The sequence below is a fragment of the Cydia strobilella genome, chromosome 8 (genome assembly GCF_947568885.1).
Source record: "Cydia strobilella chromosome 8, ilCydStro3.1, whole genome shotgun sequence".
Classification (NCBI taxonomy): domain Eukaryota; kingdom Metazoa; phylum Arthropoda; class Insecta; order Lepidoptera; family Tortricidae; genus Cydia; species Cydia strobilella.
This window is the reverse complement of record NC_086048.1, coordinates 13,100,267-13,122,987: the sequence shown is the minus strand read 5'-3', so window position 1 is coordinate 13,122,987 and position 22,721 is coordinate 13,100,267. Positions and strand designations below refer to the sequence as shown.

The 22,721-nt window shown below is 37.6% G+C and overlaps 1 protein-coding gene across 1 annotated transcript; it reads right to left on the bottom strand.

Annotated features, from left to right (window-relative positions):
• Positions 1-15,960: 15,960 nt before the first annotated feature.
• LOC134743358 (peptidoglycan recognition protein-like) lies at positions 15,961-18,825 on the bottom strand. The gene is made up of 4 exons (XM_063676750.1): positions 18,715-18,825; positions 17,935-18,133; positions 17,407-17,525; positions 15,961-16,171 (listed from the first exon to the last, which is right to left on the bottom strand). The coding sequence occupies exons 1-4, from the start codon at positions 18,770-18,772 to the stop codon at positions 15,987-15,989; spliced, it is 561 nt and encodes a 186-aa protein (XP_063532820.1). The 5' UTR covers positions 18,773-18,825; the 3' UTR covers positions 15,961-15,986.
• Positions 18,826-22,721: the final 3,896 nt, after the last annotated feature.

Here is a 22,721-nt window from a genome sequence, read left to right as displayed (position 1 = left end):
TCAGGTTGTGGGGGTGGTAATTTTGTGTAGTATAATACGTAGATTATATTATTTTACTACTACAAAAAAATCACCATTTTTATATAAACAACTAAGTTTTAATAAAATCAAATTTTAGTCAAAGTACGTACCTACTTTATTAGTTTTATATATGTGCTTCCTTTTTTTAATTATGAAAAGTCAAATTCAGATTCATTTGTCTTGTTTGATTGATTGTCGCTTTCGTTGGTCACTGGTTCGACAGGTGTTTGTAAATAATAAGGACCTGATGATGATGGGACTGTTGGTGGATAATTATTAAATGTTTGTTGGGTTCTTTGGTAACCAGAATCGTATGCTGACGAGTGGGGTCTTGGGTAACCATCTTGGTAAGATGAGTGGACTTGGTAAGATCTTTGGTAACTATCTTGAGTTGAACTATGGTAATGAAAATGAAATTTTAGAATGTTTACTTGTAAAAATGTTTGTGAACTCGACTGTACCTATATGAAAACATTGAAAACTGTTGATTTTTTTCTAAGATACCTATATTAAGCCTGTATGAAAGTTGGTGAATTAGCAAGTATTCATTATAGCCATATTTATATAAGCGATAGTTGATTTATATAATATACATATATTCAAATTGTAATTACAGATTTGCAAAATTATTAAAATATACTCAAGAGCAAAGGGGTCGGCCGCTAATCCATACAAACGTACTCTCCATTTTCCTCTCTAGATATTAACATTATGGGAAATATTTTTTCATAATTTGATGTATATATATTAACCATAGGGGCATAGCTATACAACAAATTGTGTCAAAATATTTTCAACAATGTTAATAACCAGAGAGGAAAATCAGGACTACACGTTTGTATGAAACGGCGATTTCGCGCGGGTCCTCCACTTTCGTATTAAGTATTAAAAAAAAGAAAAAAATATTATTTTGTAAAATGGTGGCGGTATTAATTTTAGAACACGACCTGATTGTCATTATCTCTAAAGGCGTGTAAATTATTTTTGGAATGTTGACTTGTAAGTAAAGCTGTTTGTGATTGTTGTTGATTTTTTCTAATATATATTAAGCCTGTATGACAGTTGGTGAATTAGTGAGTAATCATTAGAACCATATTGTTGATTTAAAAAAATATATACCTATCTATAGTATATTATTATTTATGGAACGTTGACTTAATTGTGATTACAAATTTGTATAATTATTTAATTATACTTAAGCTTTTGTAAAATGGTGGTGGTATTATTTTTAGAATTATAAACTACATAGTTGTGATTTTCTGTACCTAACGATTACAGTTATAATTATATAGTGGAACCTCGATAACACGGATCTCATGGGAAATGCCAAAAAATACGTGCTAACGAAGAGGATTTCTCTTGTAGAGGACACCGACTTAGAGAGGTTCTTGTGGGTTTTTGTTCGTTTTAAAGAGGATTCGAGTTACAGAGGTAAAACGCATGAAAAATTATTAGTGTTAAAGAGGCGTAATTGTAGAAATGGAGAAAGTGCAATCTTTATATCTTTTTCGAGTTATAGTCGTGAAGGGAATAGTTGGTGACTTCGTCTTGTGAGGTTAAATATTTCGAGTTATGGAGGTTTTCGACTATGAAGGAAAGGGAAAGGCATTGGCATTTTATTTCGCGTTAACGAGGAAGTCGCCTTATCGAGGTTCCACTGTAATTTCATGGAAGTTTTTGATTTTCGTAAAACAATTATACAAAAAACTGTATTTAAAAAAAAAGTTAATTATAGTCATGTTAGCAGGTATATAAAAAATTATGATTTAAAAATAAAAGTTGTCGATTTAGTTAGCCACAAGTATAAACATATTTTATATACCTAACAAAGGCAATCTTATATCATGTTGATTTTGCAAAAAGACATATACCTACATGTTTTTTTTATATTTACCTATTTATAATTACCTAATAATTATGGTCTAAAGAGTAAAAATAATTTACATACAAAAATAGTTATGATTTCTTACCTTATTGTTATTCCCAACATCTCCAGACGCCCAACGGGTCTTCTAAATATGTGTTTCTTCTTTATTAGAGGCGATATTTTGCTTAAAAGTTCTTCAAAACATGGCACAGACATTCGAAAATAGTTATAAAATTTATTTTCAGTCATCTTCAATGCCTCGTATTTTCTTTTGAAATGATATCCATCTTAATTCATGACATGAAGACATGGGTTTACCCAAAATTTTCTTTTCAATTGCTTCTTATTTCTGCGCCTTCTTAATAGAAAAGTACGATACATAGTTCTATGCTTTACAGTACCTATATATAAGAAGTGCCGATTAGAACATCACCTCACCACCTGCACTCACACGATCTCATACACCTACACACACACATACACACACATTTAATGTAGATAAAATTGTATTAGCTTAAGTTTTCTTTCTGCTTTTGTTAAACTAAAAACTACCTGTTGCTACGGAGGAGCGGGGCTTCCTGATACAGGTATAATATACTTAAAAGGAAGTCCCAACCTACTACCTTGTAATGTAACTTTTTATTAATAAAATAAAATATTTTCATTTCATTTTCATTTCATTTTCATTAATAACAGCCAAACACTGGTAGTCGAATTCTTTACTATTTATGCAGCGCGGCGCCGCATGCGGTGCCGCGACGACGGACGCGGCACCGCAAGTCGCACCGCCTAATTTTTGCGTTGCGGCGGGCGGCACCGCGCGCGGCGACGCACGACGCACCGCAAGATTTTGCGTTGCGGCGGGCGGCGCCGCAAACCGTTTTGCGGTACCGCGCGCGGCGTCGCACGACGCACCGCCAGATTTTGCGTTGCGGCGAGCGGCGCCGCAGATTTCTGCGTTGCGGCGGCGGCACCGCAAAACGCGCCGCGTTGCGTCGGCGACGTCGCACCGCGTACATGTGGCCAGGCCCTTATAGCAAAAAGTTTTATGATCACTTAGCACTTTCGTCGCACGATGCGACGTCACGTCGCATCGTAAGCCCTTACTATGTAAGTATATAGCGAACCGTAGATACCTGATATTAGTCACCGGTTAGGCCAGTGAAATTTTGATATACTGATATTATGTTTGTCGGACGTGTTTCTACACAAACTAAACAATGGCATTTAGAAAATTTTAAGTAGGTACGTTAACAGTGCCGTGACGCAAATGACTCCCGGGTTAAGAATGCTGAGACAATGTAATTAATGTTCACGGCAAGTGTCGAATACATAATTTAAACAGATTATTTGCGTTAACGTTTTTCAATTTAAGGACATCGGAAATACCCTCGTGACTTAGGCTTTACTCTGAGTGAAAAAGCTTAGCGACCACTACTTACCTTGGCCTTTCCTTTTTAGGGTATAGTACCCAAAGGGTAAAAACGGGACCCTATCTAAGACTCCGCTGTCCGTCTGTCTGTCCGTCTGTCTGTCTTTTTTTTATGAAATAGGAGGCAAACGAGCAGACGGATCACCTGATGGTAAGCGATTACCGCCGCCCATGGACACCCGCAACACCAGAGGGGTTGTAAGTGCGTTGCCGGCCTTTAAAATAAATAAATATTTAAGTGGGACTCGCGCACGATGGGTTCCGTACCATTACGCAAAAAACGGCAAAAAAATCACGTTAGTTTTATGGGAGCCCCACTTAAATGTTATTATTTTATTCTGTTTTTAGTATTTGATGTTATAGCGGCAACAGAAATACATCATCTGTGAAAATTTCAACTGTCTACCTATCACGGTTCATGAGATACAGCCTGGTGACAGACAGGCGGACAGATGGACAGACGGACAGACAGACAGACGGACAGCGGAGTCTTAGTAATAGGGCCCCGTTTTTACCCTTTGGGTACGTAACCCTAAAAACATGACTAAGTATATATATTATTTTTATAGTATTTATTTCTTGAGGGTACTTTTAGTTTACAATTTAGGCAAAAGTATTGTTATTTATGGAATGGGGAGTTAAATATCAGAATGGAATTGTATAACAATTGCTTATCGTAAAAAAAATTAAAAAAACGTACTTGTAACGTAAAATGCTCTAGTGCAGAAACGTACAATTTTCTGCTTTCTTTTAGAACACACCTTTCAGAACAACAATCTTTCAGAGCATGAGAAATGAAAACAATTAATCACAAGTGTTCAGTCAATCACTAAGGCCCACTTGCACCATTCCACTATCCCGGGGTTAACCGGTTAAACCTTTTTTTTTGCAGGGGTATATTCATTTACGTATTTCACACCCGGGCTGCGACATCCCGTTGGGATGGGGTGGGACTCGCTCCTCCCGTACTCCCTCTGTTACTCAAGAGGGAGGGGAGGAGAATATACCCACTAACTTCCCCTGTGGCGTTACCCTCTCTGCCGTTGTTGGGGAGCATCATGAGATCACGAATATTCTACCACGATGCTCCCCCGGCTGCCCCAGCTAATTTACCGGGGCACCCTCGTGCCGAAGGAGGAGGGATTGTGTAACGCTACAACCCCTCCCCAGATGTGTAGCCTCTTCTGCGGGTTCCCAATCCGCGGCTTTACTGGGGAAAAGGCGGTTAATTTATGGTAACCTCCTTCTTCCCCTTCGCCTGCGCCGTAGCGGGTGTGCGCGTTCACGTCATCTTCACACACTCGCTCCGCTTCCTCCTGTTGCTTCATTACTGTTTCGCAAAAGGAAGCAAGCGCTTCTCATTGTCTCTTGCTGCGCAACATAGCAGATACCACGTTGTGAAGCGAAAGATCTCCTCCTATTTCAGCGCACTGTTTATGAGCTGCTGGCTCTCCATGTCCCATCTTCGGCATACCTCGAGGGTGTGTTGGCCCGTCCGGTCATTACCTGCGTTAATCTGAATATGAGGTCGCCAAACTTTCTTCCAACCCACTGGTCTAGGGATGGGAGGATTGTCCTTATTGTGCGTGTTTCATAGGGGGAAGCCTACAGTAGGTCCTTCCACCTTTCTTAGGCGATCCAGCGCACGCCTTTCCGCTCTCTCCCCATCTTCAGAATTTAGCTGCTCTCCGCGCGCCCTGTCACCAGCTCTCACCCTATATCTTTCTGCGAGGACTACCGCATACATGCCGCCGCGTGTGACACATTGTGATATGCCCTTGTTACACGCAGGGCAATGACTCTCTGAGGCCGACGTAGGAGTGCTCTATTGCGGCTGGAGAGCCGGTCTGCTCAGATGGGAGCTCCGTACATCGCCATCTACACAGTGCGGCAGATACGCCTATATTGGGCAGGAGACGACTCAGGGCCGAAGCCGCGCGCACTTAACCGGTTAAACCTGGAGTTACCATGGTTACCAGTACAATTTGACACTTGGTTAACGGTTTAACGGGTTAACCCCGAGTTAGTGCGACGGTGCTAGTTGCCCTAAATAAAACAAATTCAGTTTGAGCCAGAATTAATTACTCCTAATTCCCGTCTTTTGTTTTCACATAATTGAAACAATTTGCCTACAAAGGCGTCTATTTAGAACGATTGCTTTCAACTCTGGTTCACTGCCTCAGTTTCAGTCATCAATTCTTATTAGATATTACGTAAATAACACTTTCAGAATGTGTGCGTAATTATTTAATTATCCAAATTAATGCAGAAGTTTAAAGAAAGCACTTACAGACAGGGGTCGGAAACCAGTATTTGCTCCATACAAAAATACCGGTATTATTACGTTCTTTTGTTTATAATTTCATTTTTAATGGGACGTTTTAATAATGCAAAATTGTTTCCTAAATACATGATTCAGTCCTACGTAATGAGCATAAAAAAATTCAAAATATCGGGGTCTTTAAAAAATACCGGTTCCGAGCCCTGCTTACAGATGTAGTGTATCGTCGGCCTAAATCGCATACCTCGTAACTCCATTTTTTTTGAAAATCATGTTTTGACACTTTTAGATAGTACTATTCTGAACGCATCTAACGGCATAACTCTTAAATACCAAAAATAAACCGTTTACGTTTAAAAAGCAAAATAGAAAACCTCGCAACTCCCGACCGCCATTTTTGTAAAAAAAATACCTCGTATCTCCCCCCGCCGCCACTCCCATCAGTACAGTTTGCAATGGCGTTGCGACTGCTCGTCAGTTTTGTGTAAATATTTAGGAAGAAAACGGGTGCTGAATACCAGGTATGTGTAATAAGGTTCTACGATTTTACTGATTATTTATTCTTGATAGATATTTATCATATTTAAACACATTAGACTATTAAAAATGTTGTTTGGTTGCGTGCCATGAACATACGAGGTTTGCTTCGCGTGGATATTTACTTATGAAGATTAGTTACGTGGTTTTCTGCTGGTAACTAGTTTCAAGAGCTTGCCTCTGCAGGCACCTTGTGGACACAAAAAAGCCACGAAATCCGCTCATCGTGATGAGAACCGCTTATCATAAACCAGAAGTTTTGCCGCATAAAATGTGTGTGGATCAATGTGGCTCTAGAATCCTCATTTCGGGATCTGACTAAGATGCGTGCGAAGCGTAGGCTATAGAAGGATTTGATTTCAGAGAGAATCCCCGACCGGGAGGGTACAACAGCCCCATCAGTTGTGGTCAACTTCGTCAGGTGGCTTCTTCCAAGGGACTGGACAAAAACTTTTGACCCCCGATTGCTTGCTCAATGAAGCGTGTATTAGAGCATTGGAAGTCACGTCGTACTAGTTTTCCGATCTTCTTGTTTAGAGCCCGTCGCTGTGAAGACTTCTTCCACCCAGGGAGGGCCCACCCACCTTCCTTCTTTTTCTGCCATTTGGCAGGTGGGTCTTTCCCGTCGTTCCATCATGAGCCTGAGGGTTTCCTCTGAGAGCTTCTACCTCCCGGTTTTACGCTGTACTTCGCAAGATCTCATACCTTCTTTCCTGAGGATTCCAACCACATTTTTGAGGGTCTGATTTATGTCAACGGCATTTGTGCTTTTAACGGCAGCGAATCGGTTCTCCAGGTTCGACTGAATGCTTCAGATCCTACAATAGTTTGGAGCAGCCTAGGTCGGAAGTCGGAGCCTGGACTTATCAAACGGACACGTTCGAGCTTATAGTTGATATTCAGAGAGCCTCTAACAAGTCGGTGATCACTACCGGTGTTGAACCTGTTGATCACTGAGACGTCTCTGAATATATATGCTTTTTGTCGGTTACGATGAAATTGATCTCATTTTTTGTCATAGTATCTGGGCTCCGTCATGTCCACTTCCTTTGGGGCTTTTTCTTGAATAAATAAATAAATATTATAGGACATTCTTACACAGATTTACTAAGTCCCACGGTAAGCCCAAGGAGGCTTGTGTTATGGGTACTTAGCCAACTATATATATAATATATAAATACATAGAAAACACCCATGACTCAGGAACAAATATCTATTCTGTGCTCATCACACAAATAAATGCCCTAGAATGGTTGAAGAACGAATTCATCAAGAAAATCCCCTCTCTCGAGGAAGTTGACAAGCATTATACCTAGGATCCTACTACCGACTCGCTGCAATTCAGAGGAGGCTTTTCTGTTTTTAAGTTTAATAAATATTTTTTTATTTGCAAGTTATTTATTTTTCTAATCCACAATTACCTTGTTGAGATCGAAAGATTATCCTCTATTTTTACGGATTTTTATAGCAAAACTCTTAACTCCCGATTAGCTTTCTAGAAATTTTCAAGAAAAACTCGTAACTCCAAATTTTCCAGGTTCAGGTTATTTATAAAAAATAGGTTTTAACAATCTGATGGCTAAATTTAACTTAACATTATCTAAAAAAAATACTAAGCAAGTCTTCATGCAAAATTTTTGGTAATGAAGTTTTTTGTGCCTCCTGTAAAATTTGGTCAGATTGAGTTACGAGGTTTGCGATTTAGGCCGACGGTATAATTGTTTTCCATCGTATTTTCTCGGAAGCGTTCGTATTTGTCATGCTACTTCTGTCAACCTCAGTACTTATTGTACTGCGACTGACTGAAATAGCAAGACACGTTCGTGCGTTTCCGTGAAAATACGATGGCAAACAAAATGCACTACATCGAAACATACCTAAAATATTCGTACTTATACGTTTTCAGTTGAAGAAGACAATTAAAGGGGCCCATTTTCTTCAAATAAATTTCTATTTTTAAGAAGCCTGATTACTTTTCCATATCTCTCAGAATGCAAGTCGACATAAAATGTCTTAACTAATTTAACCTCTAGCGACCCCACATACAAGAAAAATTTACTCACAGTCAAAATCAACGGTATTAGAAAGTAGAATTAAATTAGTTTCGTTTTAAAATCGAACGAGACAGGGGCCCACTGACTATCAGTCCGCCGGACGATATTATTGATATTGTTCGGAACTGTCAAATTTTTGTTCTAACTGTCAGGCCGATATCGTCCGGCGAACTGATAGTCAGTGGGCCCCTTGAAGCCGGTAAATAAATATATTTAAGATTTTGTAAAACTAATGTTATTATTTCACAATAATTAACATGCCTAATTGTTATTATTATGTGCATGTTAATTATTTCCTCAAATGTTAACTCGAAGATATACCATACAGGGATAAGTTTGCCTTTGTTGTATTTAAATTTTGTAACCCCAGTAAATTCACTGCCATAAGTTTGGGAACAAATCAAATTATTTTATTAAATATTTTGATTTGTGTTTTTTTAAGTAGTCACACTACTATATATAAATTAAAAACAACACAAATCAAAATATTTAATAAAATAATTTGATTTGTTCCCAAACTTATGGCAGTGAATTTACTGGGGTTACAAAATTTACTATGACAGTACCGCTCTAGTATAAGTTACTCTATGCTAAAACGTAAATCCGTAAGGAGTTCGTTTAGGAGGTGCAAGCGCGCACTGCTTGCCCTTAGAGCTGGTCAAAGACGCCTAGTCTTACTAAGATAGCATATAGTCGAGAAATTCGGACGGGCACCGCCGTGGCGGGGTGGCCTAGGGGTTCATGGCGTTAGCCGCGATAGCTAAAGACGCCGGTTCGAATCAGGCCTTCACCACTGGAGGGCTTCGTCACTTTTTCTTTAATATATGACATCTATTACAGTTTTTTGTTGTATTTAATTAACTGTAAATGTTTCTTTTTCTATTGTACAACAAAGCATATACATACATAAATACATGCATTACAGAATGCCATTTTAATTCTATGTAATACGTGAGCAATAAAGCAAAGGCCATGCCAGGGTAGGTGTTGGTACTAAATTATTTTTTCCCCAATGAGTTTGGCTTTGTAATGGAAAATTTCAACCGCCAAATTTTATAGTTAAGAAAAATGAAATACCTTTGATCTTTCTTCAATTTAAAGATTTCAGCGTGCGTCACGTAGCGTAGGTAGGTACATTGTGCGTTTTCTAAAGCCATAAATTATGGGATAGATTTTCATACAAAAATTTAATTATATATGGTCAGTATTCGTCATTCACATCATTTGTGTCGTTATTAAGATGGTAAAGAATGGTCTGCTGAAATGACGAGTAAGTATTCTCTTAATATCTAAATAACCTTATACTGAAGGCAGCAAGCGATGTACAATGAAATGAAATAGGTACGTAACATTTTGGTTTAATTTGTCTATTATAAAGTTTAGAGCTTACTTGAAAATATCCATTATTTATAGGTATTATAAATTATTATTCACAACAACGGGACTTAAACGCGTAAAATAAGTGTTAAATTTACCTCCGACGTTGTGAATAATAATGAGTAAAAATCGTGAAAGTTTCTTCTTCTTCTTCTTTTAAAATTATGGCTTCAGCCCAGTGGGACTATTTCGCCAGTATCAAGGTATTGAGAGGTTTACAAACGACAAAAATTGTACGGTTGTACAAGACAGTGTACGGTGATTTGTTAGCTCTTGTAAATCGATAGCTAGTCTTTACAAGAAGCACGTGGACTACCGGCCGTTGACTCCAAGATGGTGGTTAAACGCGCTTCAAAATTAATTCTCCATTCACTGCACACTACCACATTAGTTTACTGTATAATAAGCTATCGATATTACACTTTAAACAATATTAATAAGCAAAAAACAAAGTAATTAATCACGATGCTAACTATCAAGATGGCGCTCGAACCGGAAGTCTCGTGAAAGTTTAAATCGGTATTATAAATATCAAAGGAAAACGTCAAATGTCAGACAACAAACATAAAGGACGCACTTATGCGGCAGAAGTAGATGGATCTATGGATGTTTATACCATGTTGCCAGTTGAAGTTCAGTGGCGCCCTCAATAAAACTTCTACAATTTCTGGTCGGATTGTACACAACTCATCTTTTACAACACAACTATCCGTAAGCTTGCCCGGTTTTAATTTTTAGGTGCATTTAACGTTTAAATAGCATGTAAATTTATTTTAAGAGCGTGCCTATGTAATTTTACTTTTTTACTTCACTTAGCCTTCTCTTAACTTACTCTGTAAGCGATTAAATAAAACCTCCGAGATTAAGTATCATTGCAAATTCGTAATTTTTAAGGTACTTTCTATATATGTATGTTTCTGTTCTTAATTGAGATTCACTGCGAAAATTTCCGCAACTGTGATTAATTTACGCTGCGTCTTACGTGAGCGAACGACTCGCGAACGCGAAGCGAAGCGGCGTGCGCGGCGGCCCAACGGCGTTCGCGTTCGCAACGAGATCGCCCACGTAGACCACTTCTTTTATCAAAGCATTGATTCACCCCGCGCCACATCGCACCTTGCACCGGTGGCAGTGCATATATATATAGCGCATATGTCTTTTATAGCAACTTTTATCAAAATTTATTATTAACTTTGTTCGCTTGCTTAACCTCTAGCAGCCCAAAAGCCTAGAAAAAGGTCTCCCATTTCATTCTATCGTTTTAATCTGTATTTTAAATGTTCACAATTTAATTTGCCTTAGCAAGTTTTGATGTGAGCGGCTAGAGGTAAATAATGATATATTCCTAAACTCGAGGCTCTTAATTTCAGCCATATTTATTTATTTTAAACTTTATTGCACAGTAAAAAATATACAGTGACAAAAGGCGGACTTAATGCTACACGGCATTCTCTAAATTAATAGACACAAATTAAATATATAGATATAAATAAATATAAATAAATAAACATATATATATATAATTATATGTATGTACCTGCTACAAAATTTACTATGCACCTACTTATTACATCAACTTACTATATTTACATCAACTTACAGTCGAATTTCGAATACAGGTTCTTTATTATGCGAAAGTTTGTGAATTAACACTAGTGGAGTCTGGCTCCGACAAGAGTGCCGCTTTGATCCCTCCTAGTAGGAAAGAAAACGCCCTTTTCTGAATAGGTGATGTGAAAACAATAACTTTTAACACGTTCAATCAATTGATTTTGCAAATAAATGCGTACTTAGGCCTATTTTGTAAAGCTTCAAGAAGTTCGACCGACATTCGAACCTAGGACCACTATTATCGAAGTTAGCAGTGTGATACGCTGTTTAGATAATCTTTCCTGAACGTGGCCTGTTTTCAATGGGGTTGGCCGGTCGAAATATTTAGCACATGGCAGCATAGCTTGCCCTGTCAATCCCTAGAATTGTGTAAAATTCTTGTTTTTTTAATGGAATTTTATGCTCTGGATGCCAGCCCTTTAAGCCAAATCTCATAGAACTAAACTAAAAGGGATAAGCTATGATGGCGCCATCTATGCAAACCTTTGACAGTTGCCAACCCCATTGAAGTTTTATTTGTTTGAAATGTTTACAGAAAACGTCAACAATTGGTACGCAGATAAGGATCGCACTGCACTTAACAATTGAAATGAACACTTGATGCTGTTTCATTACCATAACCATACATACACTTACACACAGTTACTATTGCAATCATTTTAAATGAGATTAAATAGTTATCTTACTCTGCATTATCAGGCAAATAAGGTATTAAGGACTAATATTGCGAAGTGCGGTAGATACCTACACATTCTACACAACCCCACGGTGACAAGCAAAACAGCCGAAAATTGTCACCCGTCGGCAAAAATCCTTTGGTGAAGTTTTCCAACATGTTCAGTTGGAATTCTCACGCAGGGATATAAATTCGCAATTTGCCGGACTCAAAATTAACCACCCTCCGAATTTCATTAGTTGCAAACAAACTGAGCGATGTTTTTTTACTCCACTTGTATTGCATTAAATTGCTTTTAGTCGGCTAAATGTAATTTTAATATGTACCTATAACCAGTTGTGGTTCCTTTATGTACCTACAAATAATTTCTAACAAAAAGTAAATTCTACATGATGTTCTTTGCCGACAGTACTTTTATTTTTACAATAGTCAACAAAATTTTATCACGGCCATAGGTCAGGGGGCCTAGCCAATCATGACATTCGTTCGCAGAGAAACTAAACGAAACGCTACCTGTCTCTATCGCACTAGTATGAAAGAGTGATAGAGAGACAATAGCGTTCCGTTTCGTTTTCTGGAAACGATTGTCATGTTGGCTTGGCCCCCAGAGTTCCTGACTCCTGTGTTCCTGTCTGACTCATCAGACCAGATCGCATATTACCTTTGTTTTCTAACTTTATAGTTAGCACATTATTCGCATATCTACTTCTGATAATTACTGTAGTTAGTATAGTTTAACCACAAGGCACGATCTCTGACCAAGTTGTTCATACAAAGTTACTCCGATAAACGCCTCAACTGTGACATTTCCTGCAGTGAACCCGGGGTTAATTACTATAAAATAGTGTTATTTTCATTGACTTAATAAACACGACCTCTTTGAATATCACTATCAAGGTGAAGTCATTAGTGGAGTCATTAACACGGTTGAAAACGTTGAATGTTCTGATACTGGGTAAGTGCTGTACGACTTGCAGTTTTGCTATAAAAAGGGGATTAAAACAAATCATATATTATAACAGTTTGTAGCCGGCTAACTAGAGCGGTAGAAAATGAAAACTAGGTTCTTATAGTAAAACAATATAATAGTAAAATATAGACAATAAATTTTAAAAAAATTATATCAGTACGCGAGTCAAAACCAATAAAATATCGTCACAGGCCTTAACGTTTCCGAATTCCAATCTTCGTCGAGCCGAACGATGAATTCCAGCAGCGGGTGCACTGCCTACGCGGGCTCACCAGGCGCAAGCAGATAAAAACTTCAGGAGCGAATATCCAGAAATAAAGTAGCTTTAATCATGCGTTATAAACCAAAAGAAAGGGCTGCAACGATCGTGCGTTCTTAGTTTTCGGGTCGGAACATAATCCAAGCCTCAGTTACAGGAACCAGTGCCGTACAAATTAGACTTGGATTAGGTTTAATTTAAACAGAAACTTAACTCTATTTATACAATTATACAAATTTTAACAGAGCATCCCTCGTTAATACTGTTAACACAAATCATTAGCATTTGGTGGTGGGGGTGGGGGTGACCGCACTATGCAGGTTTGCCATGTTACAAGTTTTACACTGAACGATATACGTCATCCTTTATGTATTCAAATATAGCATTAAGCAACTTCAATATTGAAATAAATTGAACCAGTACGCTAGTAACTTCAATATAATACATAAATAAATTGACCCAGTACGCTACTAAATGAACCAGTACGCTAGTAACTTCAATATAATACATAAATAAATTGACCCAGTACGCTACTAAAATTTAAAGTTTATATTGACCCATATGAGCGTATAATCCAGTTGGACTAAAATACTGCTGAGAGCATTTTAAATCCACATAATAAAACTCGGTAATATTTAACACTCTTATAATAATGTGAGGATAAATTCGTTTTCAATGATTATACACAGGAAAGACCTAAATGAAATAGTAAAAAATACAGCTATTATTAATGTCACCAGTTGAAGTTCCAAACTAAAGACATACACACACAGGTACTTACTACATGATTATACGATAAGAAAATCGAATTGAAAAGCTACAAATCGCTCTTACCATGTTTTGCTTTAATACCAGCAGAAAGTAAAATATCAAAAATCCTTTAAAGCCGTTTTAAACTAGTTTCTGCCGGATGCATTGTGAAATGAGGATTTTAATGTACACATTTGTTCAAGCACAAAATTCGCAGCTGTAGGTACTTAGTAAGAAACTCGTGTCGAGTCGAGAGGACAATTCTCGAATGAAAATTTGACGTATTGTTATTATGTTGGAATTGAATTAACATATGGCTCCTCTACACGATGGCCCAGCGTAGGCCACTCCAAGGGACGCATTTATGCGTTAGTGGGAGCAAGTGATATTGCTATATCATTCCACCGTATAGCTGCGTCCCTTAGACTAGCCTACGCTGGGCCATCGTATAGAGAATCCAATAGACCGTATATCAGGTTCCTTCTACGTTTATTATGTCTGCACTGCACAGACTGCAGTGACAAAGTGTGGCTCCCACTAAAAACGTCATATTTTATTAGGATTATTATGGTGGTACTTTAACACTCGGTCGTTTGTCGATTCGGTGCAAAATTGGCTTATACCTGACGCTGACCTGCGTACGCGACGCACTGTTAACTTTATTTTATTTTAATTTGATTTATATTAAAATTATACAAAAAGAACTCTGGCCCGGATCGAAGCACCAGAAAGTCAAAAGATAATACAAAACTTGCTTAAATTTGCACTGCATTGAAATATGCGAGTAACGAGACTGGGATTCAGATCTAACCTCACACACACACACACACACACTTCAAATGGGAACAAAGAGTATTGGAGTCACTACAAAACCTATTTCATTAGTAATTAAAACTTGTACTTACGCAATTTTAATTATTCATTTTTGAGGTGTTGTTACCCACGGATAGGGTATGCACGACGGATCTGAATGTATGGGAAGATCCGTGGATCCGGATCCAGATCCGGATGATTTCATACATTTCGGATCCGGATTGCAAATCCTCGTGTAGTTACCCAACTGATAAACAAGTCTTAGATACAGCTTAACCAGAACCGGGAAACATCTGCATCAGGCATCATTTTTTAATATATGGGTTTTTGGTAAATATTATCTGTCAACATTGCCAAAATTTTCGTTCATAAAATATAAAATATCTGTGGGACCGAGCATTGCTTGGAAAACATATAAAATCTCAAACATGCACGTTTGCCCACAGATAAGACATATATACAGGAATTGCTCGTTTAAAGGTATAAGATATCCACTGAATGAAACGTCAATGCTTTTTCTTTATTCGTGGTATTTTTTTTGTTTATTTATACGACTTCCACCCCATAGAAATTTTGTGACGCTTTTTCCTTATTACCTACAAGAATCGCAAATACGAAGTTATTCCATTTTATTTTCGGTGTAGATCATTTTAAAAATGAGGCTTTTAAATAAATAGGTCGACTTTGTTTAATACAATTGGAATATCAAGGAAATCATTACAATAACAGTCTACTTTAGATAATAGCGACTTACCGACTAATAGGAAATTCGATAATTCCCTTCGGGAACCACAAAATTACCATAATTATCGAACTTTCCAGACGTCTTTAGCTAGGTTCACACGGCGTTAATTTTTCCCGTAAGTATACCGTATACGGGATTTGATCGAATACCGTAGTGACAGTAAATTTGTATGGCAACTTTTAAAATCGTTCACATGGCTAGACGGCTGTCTCGCATAGACGCCATGTGAACGGTTTTGAACGTTGCCATACAAGTTTTGCTGTCACTACGGTATTCGATAAAATCCCGTATACGGTATACGGGAGAAATTAACGCCGTGTGAACCTAGCTTAAGGTTGCCAGAACTTAACGAGGGTGCGGAGTGTTAGTGTCGGCAACGCGCAAGTACCACCTCTGGCGTTGCAGGCGTCCATAGAAGCTACGGAAACTACTAACCATCAAGGCCTGCAAAGTATGCTTGTTTGGCACCGACGTGTTATAAAAAAAATATAAATGGTTACCAATGTCCACAGTGTCATGCGGGAAAGTTTCAAGGTTTTCAATACAAATAAAATGTTTGAAATATTGATTTTATAATTTATTTTGTTTCTTCACTATACGTTTTCTACCCAGTGAGACCAAGTCTCTATCTCTTTCTGTAGCTTCGTACCTGGGCTCTCAGTTTTTACAACTTGCTTATGACCTATAAGACGGTAATTTTGCGCCACAAAATTGTGCGACACGCCGCAGGAGATAAGGTCCAGTGTTGCTTGGAGAACTTCTGTAGTCGGCAAGGTTTCTGAAAAAAGAAAAACTCTTTTTATGCAAACTGTCGATTCCAACGTCTTTAGGGTTCTGTACATCACACAATGTTAAATAAATTTCTACTCTCGCTTGACGAAGAAATCTACATTTCTCAGGTTTTCCTCTCATTTATAAGTAATTAACTATTTTGAGTATGTTTATTACTTAGAACTAGTGGCTCGGTGAGCTGTAGACCTCGCGTGAGGCTTCGAAAATGTAAAAGTGAGAAATACGTAGTTGTTCGAGTTGAGAGAGTTATCACAGTGAACTCACAATTGTCTTAAGCGCCATAGACTCTATTGGCACTAAGTCATTTATTCTAAATGCCGCATTTTGAAAATTTTCCAAAAATTGGATCGACAAAAAAAACTTATTTATATGGTAGAGCGTGTAAACATTACTGCGTAGGTAACACTAAAGCACGCGTAAAAAAGAGATGTTTAGTCTTGGTTAATATTCACACAGTGTATAGCTGTATTAGGTATATTATATTGTATACATAATTCGATAAATCTCCTCCTGGCAAACATTTTATAACCTTTTAACATTTTATCTGACACAAATATAGCAAGTGTCACAAATATATTTTCCACTCACGTTGATATGACTGGGACTGCGATCGCTGCTGGTGAAGGTGACAATGAGAATTTTTTGTAACTTTTTACATACAACGAAATATGCCCTTGTTGTCAAGATTTTATGAACTACAGATAATTTTGTCGATACGATTGAATTGAGATTTCGTATACCAAACTATGCTCACATACTTTTCACTGGGGGTTCCGACTCAACTATAATTTTGGAATTCGACTTGTTACACATGTTTCAATTGAACATCTCGGACGATATTAGCTATAACATTGCCTTATAGTGGCAATGGCACTCTCGAGTCAATTTCAGCCCTTGTTCTTGTACCTTTGTATATAATAATTCCTATAAGCGTCTAATAGAAAACATCCCCGTTTTAATTACTCCTGAAGTCGTTAAGCCCGCACCCTCATACCTTGCCGTTGCCACCGACAAAAAACCTCCGATCAAAGAATGACTTCCTTCTGTTCTTGTTATTTACTCCAGAAGTCGCCAAGGAAGGATATTCCAATATGACAGTTGTTATATTATCTGGTTTGCGCGCCGATTTGCGACTAACCTGCATTCTAAATACACCTTGCCGTTGCCACTGACAAGGAACCTCGGATCAAATTATGATTTCCTTTTGATTTGGCTACTTACTCCTGAAGTCGCCAAGGAAGGATATTCCGATAGAACGGTTGTTGTATTGTCTGGTGTGCGCGCCGACCAGCGACCAGCCTGCGCCCTCGTACACCTTGCTGTTGCCGCCGACAAGGAACCTGAGTTCAGAAGATTTAACCATTAGCTGTACCTACTATCCTAAAGTGCATTAAGAAAAAGAGCGTGAAGCTGCAGCGCAACGTTATGAAACCTTGCTTTTGTTGCTACCATTGATCAAGACAATCTAAGTATATTTTAGGTAGAGTTAAGTGCTTAATAAGTTTCCTTTATTATACTCTCGTTTTGAATAGTTACCGTTGATATCTCGAAAAACAAAAAAGCGATAGTTAAATTTTGGTTTCACTGACTTTGTAATACGGTGTTTCGTTGTAAAAGACGTTTAGGCAAAATACGCTAAGCCCTAATTCGGGAACTCTAATATGCCATTTATTGAATGTCTTGTTAAGAGAATAGTATACCTAATATACCTATATACGCTTTAAAACAAGTAATGCACAAAACACTTACGATGCTCCTATATCAGTGAACCCTCTCTTATTAATGTGGTATTCGCGGATTCCTCTCACGGTCTTCTCGCAGTCCTCGTCGGTGGTGCACGCGCCATATACGCTGTGCTGGATGATTACCAGGTCTACGGGATTGTGCAGTGGGTCCGTGCGCAGGTTCGCCTGGCCCGCCCACTGGGTCATTTGTACAACACCGCACTCTAGAGAAAAGCAGATCATTATCTACTTTACCATTGTTAAGGCTGATTTACAAGTGGTGACACGAAATATAGGATTATAGACAACCGTGTTTGATGGAGTAGGTTAGGTTCGTTAGGTATCTTTAGATTCCTATTAGATAAACATCCGACGATATAATAATAATTCAGGATGATGGATTTGTAGCAAGGGTTATCTTGCCTCTCCCAATAATGCTGGACAATTACCTATTTAAATTAAGTCTCCTACTAATGGCGATCAGGCGGAAAGTACAAAACTAACAATTTTTTTTTTATAAATATGCAGTAAAATGTTTTGTCCAGCTATTGAACTCTAAGCGCCACTTGCACCATCCCACTAACTCGGGGTTAACCCGTTAAACCGTTAACCCAGTATCAAATTGTACTGGTAACCGTTGAACTCCAAGTTTAACCGGTTAACCCCGGGTACAATGGTACTGGGATGGTGCAAGTGGCGATAACAAATGTTGAATGGAAAAAAAAGACATTGGCTCAATCAGCTATCTGTGCGTTTTTTTTGTACCTACTGTAGAAGTTTATCAATTATTTACCAAAAAACATACCATTATCTTGAGCAACACATAACTTGACGAGAACCAATAAAACTGCAGTGACGCGCATTTTCAACGTTTTTTACTACAGGAACAATACTGTATGATCCTATAGTTCGTTTGTGGTCAACTAGTGGTATTTGTCTTCAACCAGCCTATTTGTAGGATGGGTGGACAATGGTGTCTTGTAACATATTAAAAAAATAACGTAACAGTTTTACAAGTTCTATTAAAATCCGTCCTTTTGTTAGCCAGTGGTCACCATTGATAACGTTGGTGAGTCCCCTAATACGTTCCGCAGCATTCGCTAGATGAATCAGGTAAATTATTTTATGAAACAAACCAAGATTCAAAATTCAAAAAAATTCAAAAATTCAAAATTCTTTATTGCGTAAGACACACTTATTTCATAATATAGGTATAAGGTGATGGAGCCACCCGGTAAGCAAAATGCCTGTGTTGGGTGGCGCCGCTCTTCCTTCAGGTTACATAACTATATTATAAGTATATTACGTACTTATACTAAACTAATTAACTCTAATTAACTTTTATTTACTTACTAGCTAAAAATTCTAGTTTATACTATTTACAACTAAGGTTACAGTTTAGAATTAAGGTATTTAAATGAATGAAAAATAATAATAATAAAAGCTGGGTATCGTATACATGAGTCCAAAAAGAAATGTATCTCTCTCTCTCTCTCTCTCTCTCCCCCTCTCTCTCTCCCTCTCTCTCTCTCTCTCTCTCTCTCTCTCTCTCTCTGTGTGTGTGTGTGTGTGTGTGTGTGTGTGTGAGTGAGTGTGAGTGTGTGATCAATGTAATAGCGTCTCTGTCTCATCATAGGTTATGGTCTTCAGCCAATTTGTAACTTCTCTCTTGCAGTCATAATAATGTTTCGAGTAAATATCAAGTTGTTTGTTCAATTTATTGAAAACATGTGAAGATTTTAAGCAGAACTGTCTGAGCGCAAATGAGGTCCTTGTTTTTACGAGTTCCGCTACGACAGCTTTTTTTCTTTTGGTTTTATGATTTGTATTATAGGGTAATATTTTTTTTTTTTTAATGTGATATGTAGAATATATCGTTTTCTGACTGTTAGCAAATCACTGATTAAATAGAGTTGGTCAGTAGGGAACCTAATTTTTTTTAAATACATAACTTTAATTAAAGCACGTTGAGCACGTTCAAGGTCAATGAAACGACTCTTCGCCGATCCCCCCAGACGGAGATACAGTATACCAGGACAGATTGGACCAGGGATATATATATTTCATTTAATATATTACGCGAGTTTGACTGATTGTTTTTCCCTGGTACAATATGCCTTAGCGTCCTAAAGATCCAGACAAGTTTCCTTATTCTACCCATGACTTGGTCAAGTTGAGAATACCAGTTGAGATGTTCATCAAGTAGAACTCCTAAGTATTTGGTTTGTTCAACCTTTTCTATTGTTGGACAGCCACAAGTAGACGAGGTTGAAGACGGGCATGAATGAATTCTGATCGACATATCATTTTTGGGTTGTGTATTTTTCGAGATACTGAAGCATATATAATTTGTTTTTTTCGTGTTCAGTGTTAGTAGGTTCCTTTTGAGCCAACTGTCTATGTATGTCAAACCATTTTCAGCATAGTTCTTAACCTCATTCCAGGATTTGCCAGTAAATATTATTGCAGTGTCATCGGCATATGAGAACAGTTTTGCATTTGGAATGTTCATATTGCATAAATCATTTATGTAGACCAGGAATAACGTAGGTCCTAACACACTACCCTGTGGGACACCATAGGCGACGTCTTCGAGCCCACTGACTATATCTCCAAGTTTCACCCTCTGTTTCCTATTAGTAAGGTAACTCTCGAATAGTGACAGCGGTGTTCCCCTAACCCCTATTCTATAGAGTTTCTGTACAAGAATGGGAACAGAGACGGTGTCAAAGGCTTTTTTCAGGTCTAGGTAAACAGCCAGGCACTTATTGCTGCTGTCTAAATTTTCAGTGACTAAAGACGTAAGTGCAATTATAGCGTCTTCGGTTGATTTTCGCTGTCTAAATCCAAATTGGGCATCAGATAAAAGGTTAAATTTGTTTAAAAAGCTTAAGAGTCTGGCGTTTAGTAGCTTTTCGAGGATTTTTGATAATGCAGGTAGAACCGAAATCGGCCTATAATTATTGACATCGTCTCTGTCCCCTCCCTTGTACACAGTGATAATTGATTGTTTCAGTGACTCGGGGAAGATACCGCATTCAAAACTTAGGTTTATGAGGTGAGTTATAATTGGCACTACTTCTGCAGATACGTGTTTCAAGAATGTTGTTGGTATATTGTCATAACCCGGTGCACTTTTGGATTTCAGGTTTGTTATTGCATTATTAACTTCTTCATGACTAACAGGTAGTAAAACAAAAGAATGTAGTTGTGTAGGTAGAGCATTCATTGGCGGACACGAATGAGGGTTCGGTGAAATTTTCAGTGCAAGATCTTTGCCGACATTTGCAAAATAACTATTTATGAAATTTGCTGACGCATAAGGAGTAGCTTTTAAATTAAGTAATTCTGGATGGAGTTTTTTTAGTTTGTTAGTGTAAGTTATGGATTTTATATTTTTCCAAAGCATTTTGTTGTTTTGAATTGATTTTTCAATAAGCTCTCTCTCATAGTTTCTTTTAAGCTTTTTAATAAGATTATTACAAAAATTTATATATCTTTTATAGGTTAATTTTAGTATATTATTAAATGGGTTTTTGCGTAAGTCTCGCTGTAGCTTGTCACGATTACGTATACAGCGCAGTAACCCGTGAGAGATCCATGGTTTTATGATACGTTTACTACTAGGTATCACAGTGATTTTCGTATTTTGTTTTATGGATTCGCTTAGCAAATAGATAAGGCGTTCAGTTACGATATTAGGGTCTTGACAAAACATCAATTCAGACAGGTTTTCTTTTTTTAAATCATTTAAAGCAGCTTCAAAGTTAATAGTGGTTTTAGTTTTATTTATATGGTGTATTTTTTAATTTGGAAAGCGAGAGAAAGGTAGTGAAATGATCAGTTGTAGTGGTTTTTATAATTGCTATAGTGGAGGAGTATCTGGAATTATTTATTTTTAGGATGAAGTGGTCTAAACAATTTTTTTTCCCTGGTTGGTCGAGTGTGACCAGCTAAAAGGCCAAAATTCGATAACATGTTCAGATAATTCGTGCGTCAGATGGGTTTGAAGAACGCTTTTTCGCATCAAATTAAACCAGCTGCTGGGAAACCGTATAGGTAATAGACCATCAGTCAAGTCAACTGATAATAATAATCACACATCCCCTTATCGGGGCCAAATAACAACGACCTAGCTTTCATAATGGGGTCAGATAACAAAATGGACGAAATGCCTGTTTATATATGAAATATTGCTAAAATCAGGTTAGACCGAATCGCAATCTTCATTATTTGTAAATAGAAGGCGACAGACGAAACCATAAAAATAAGTCGTTTCATATTATATCGATAAAAATCCTGGTGGTACAGTCAAAGTGGTAATTTAATTGCCTTTTTAATAGCACCAATTATCTGATTAATAAAATTATAATTATGTGAAAAAAATTTTTTTTTTATTATTTAATAAAATTGTCATCATGTTGGCCCCCGAAAGAGGAAGTGGTGATCATCCAATTGCATACTGGCAACGATACTGTTAAATCTCTATTTAAGTGTAAGTAGGTACTCATAGTGAAAATTGGTATAACTTCTAAACTTTCACGGGATAATTCTAATAACCTCAGATATTTCGATCGCGACATTGTGCTCGTAGGTAGACCGTTATCCTGAAGAGACTGCAATTCAAGGCAATGAAAATTAATTTATAAATAACCAGTTTAGATAATAATTCAAAATTAATGAATCTACCTGGGAGATAAAATGCCACAGACAATCACGTCACGCCACGTCAAACTTATAACATCCCTTACAGTTTGCGGCTGGGACAATATGTATTACTTACGCAAAAGTTGGTTCGTTTAATTGTGAGGT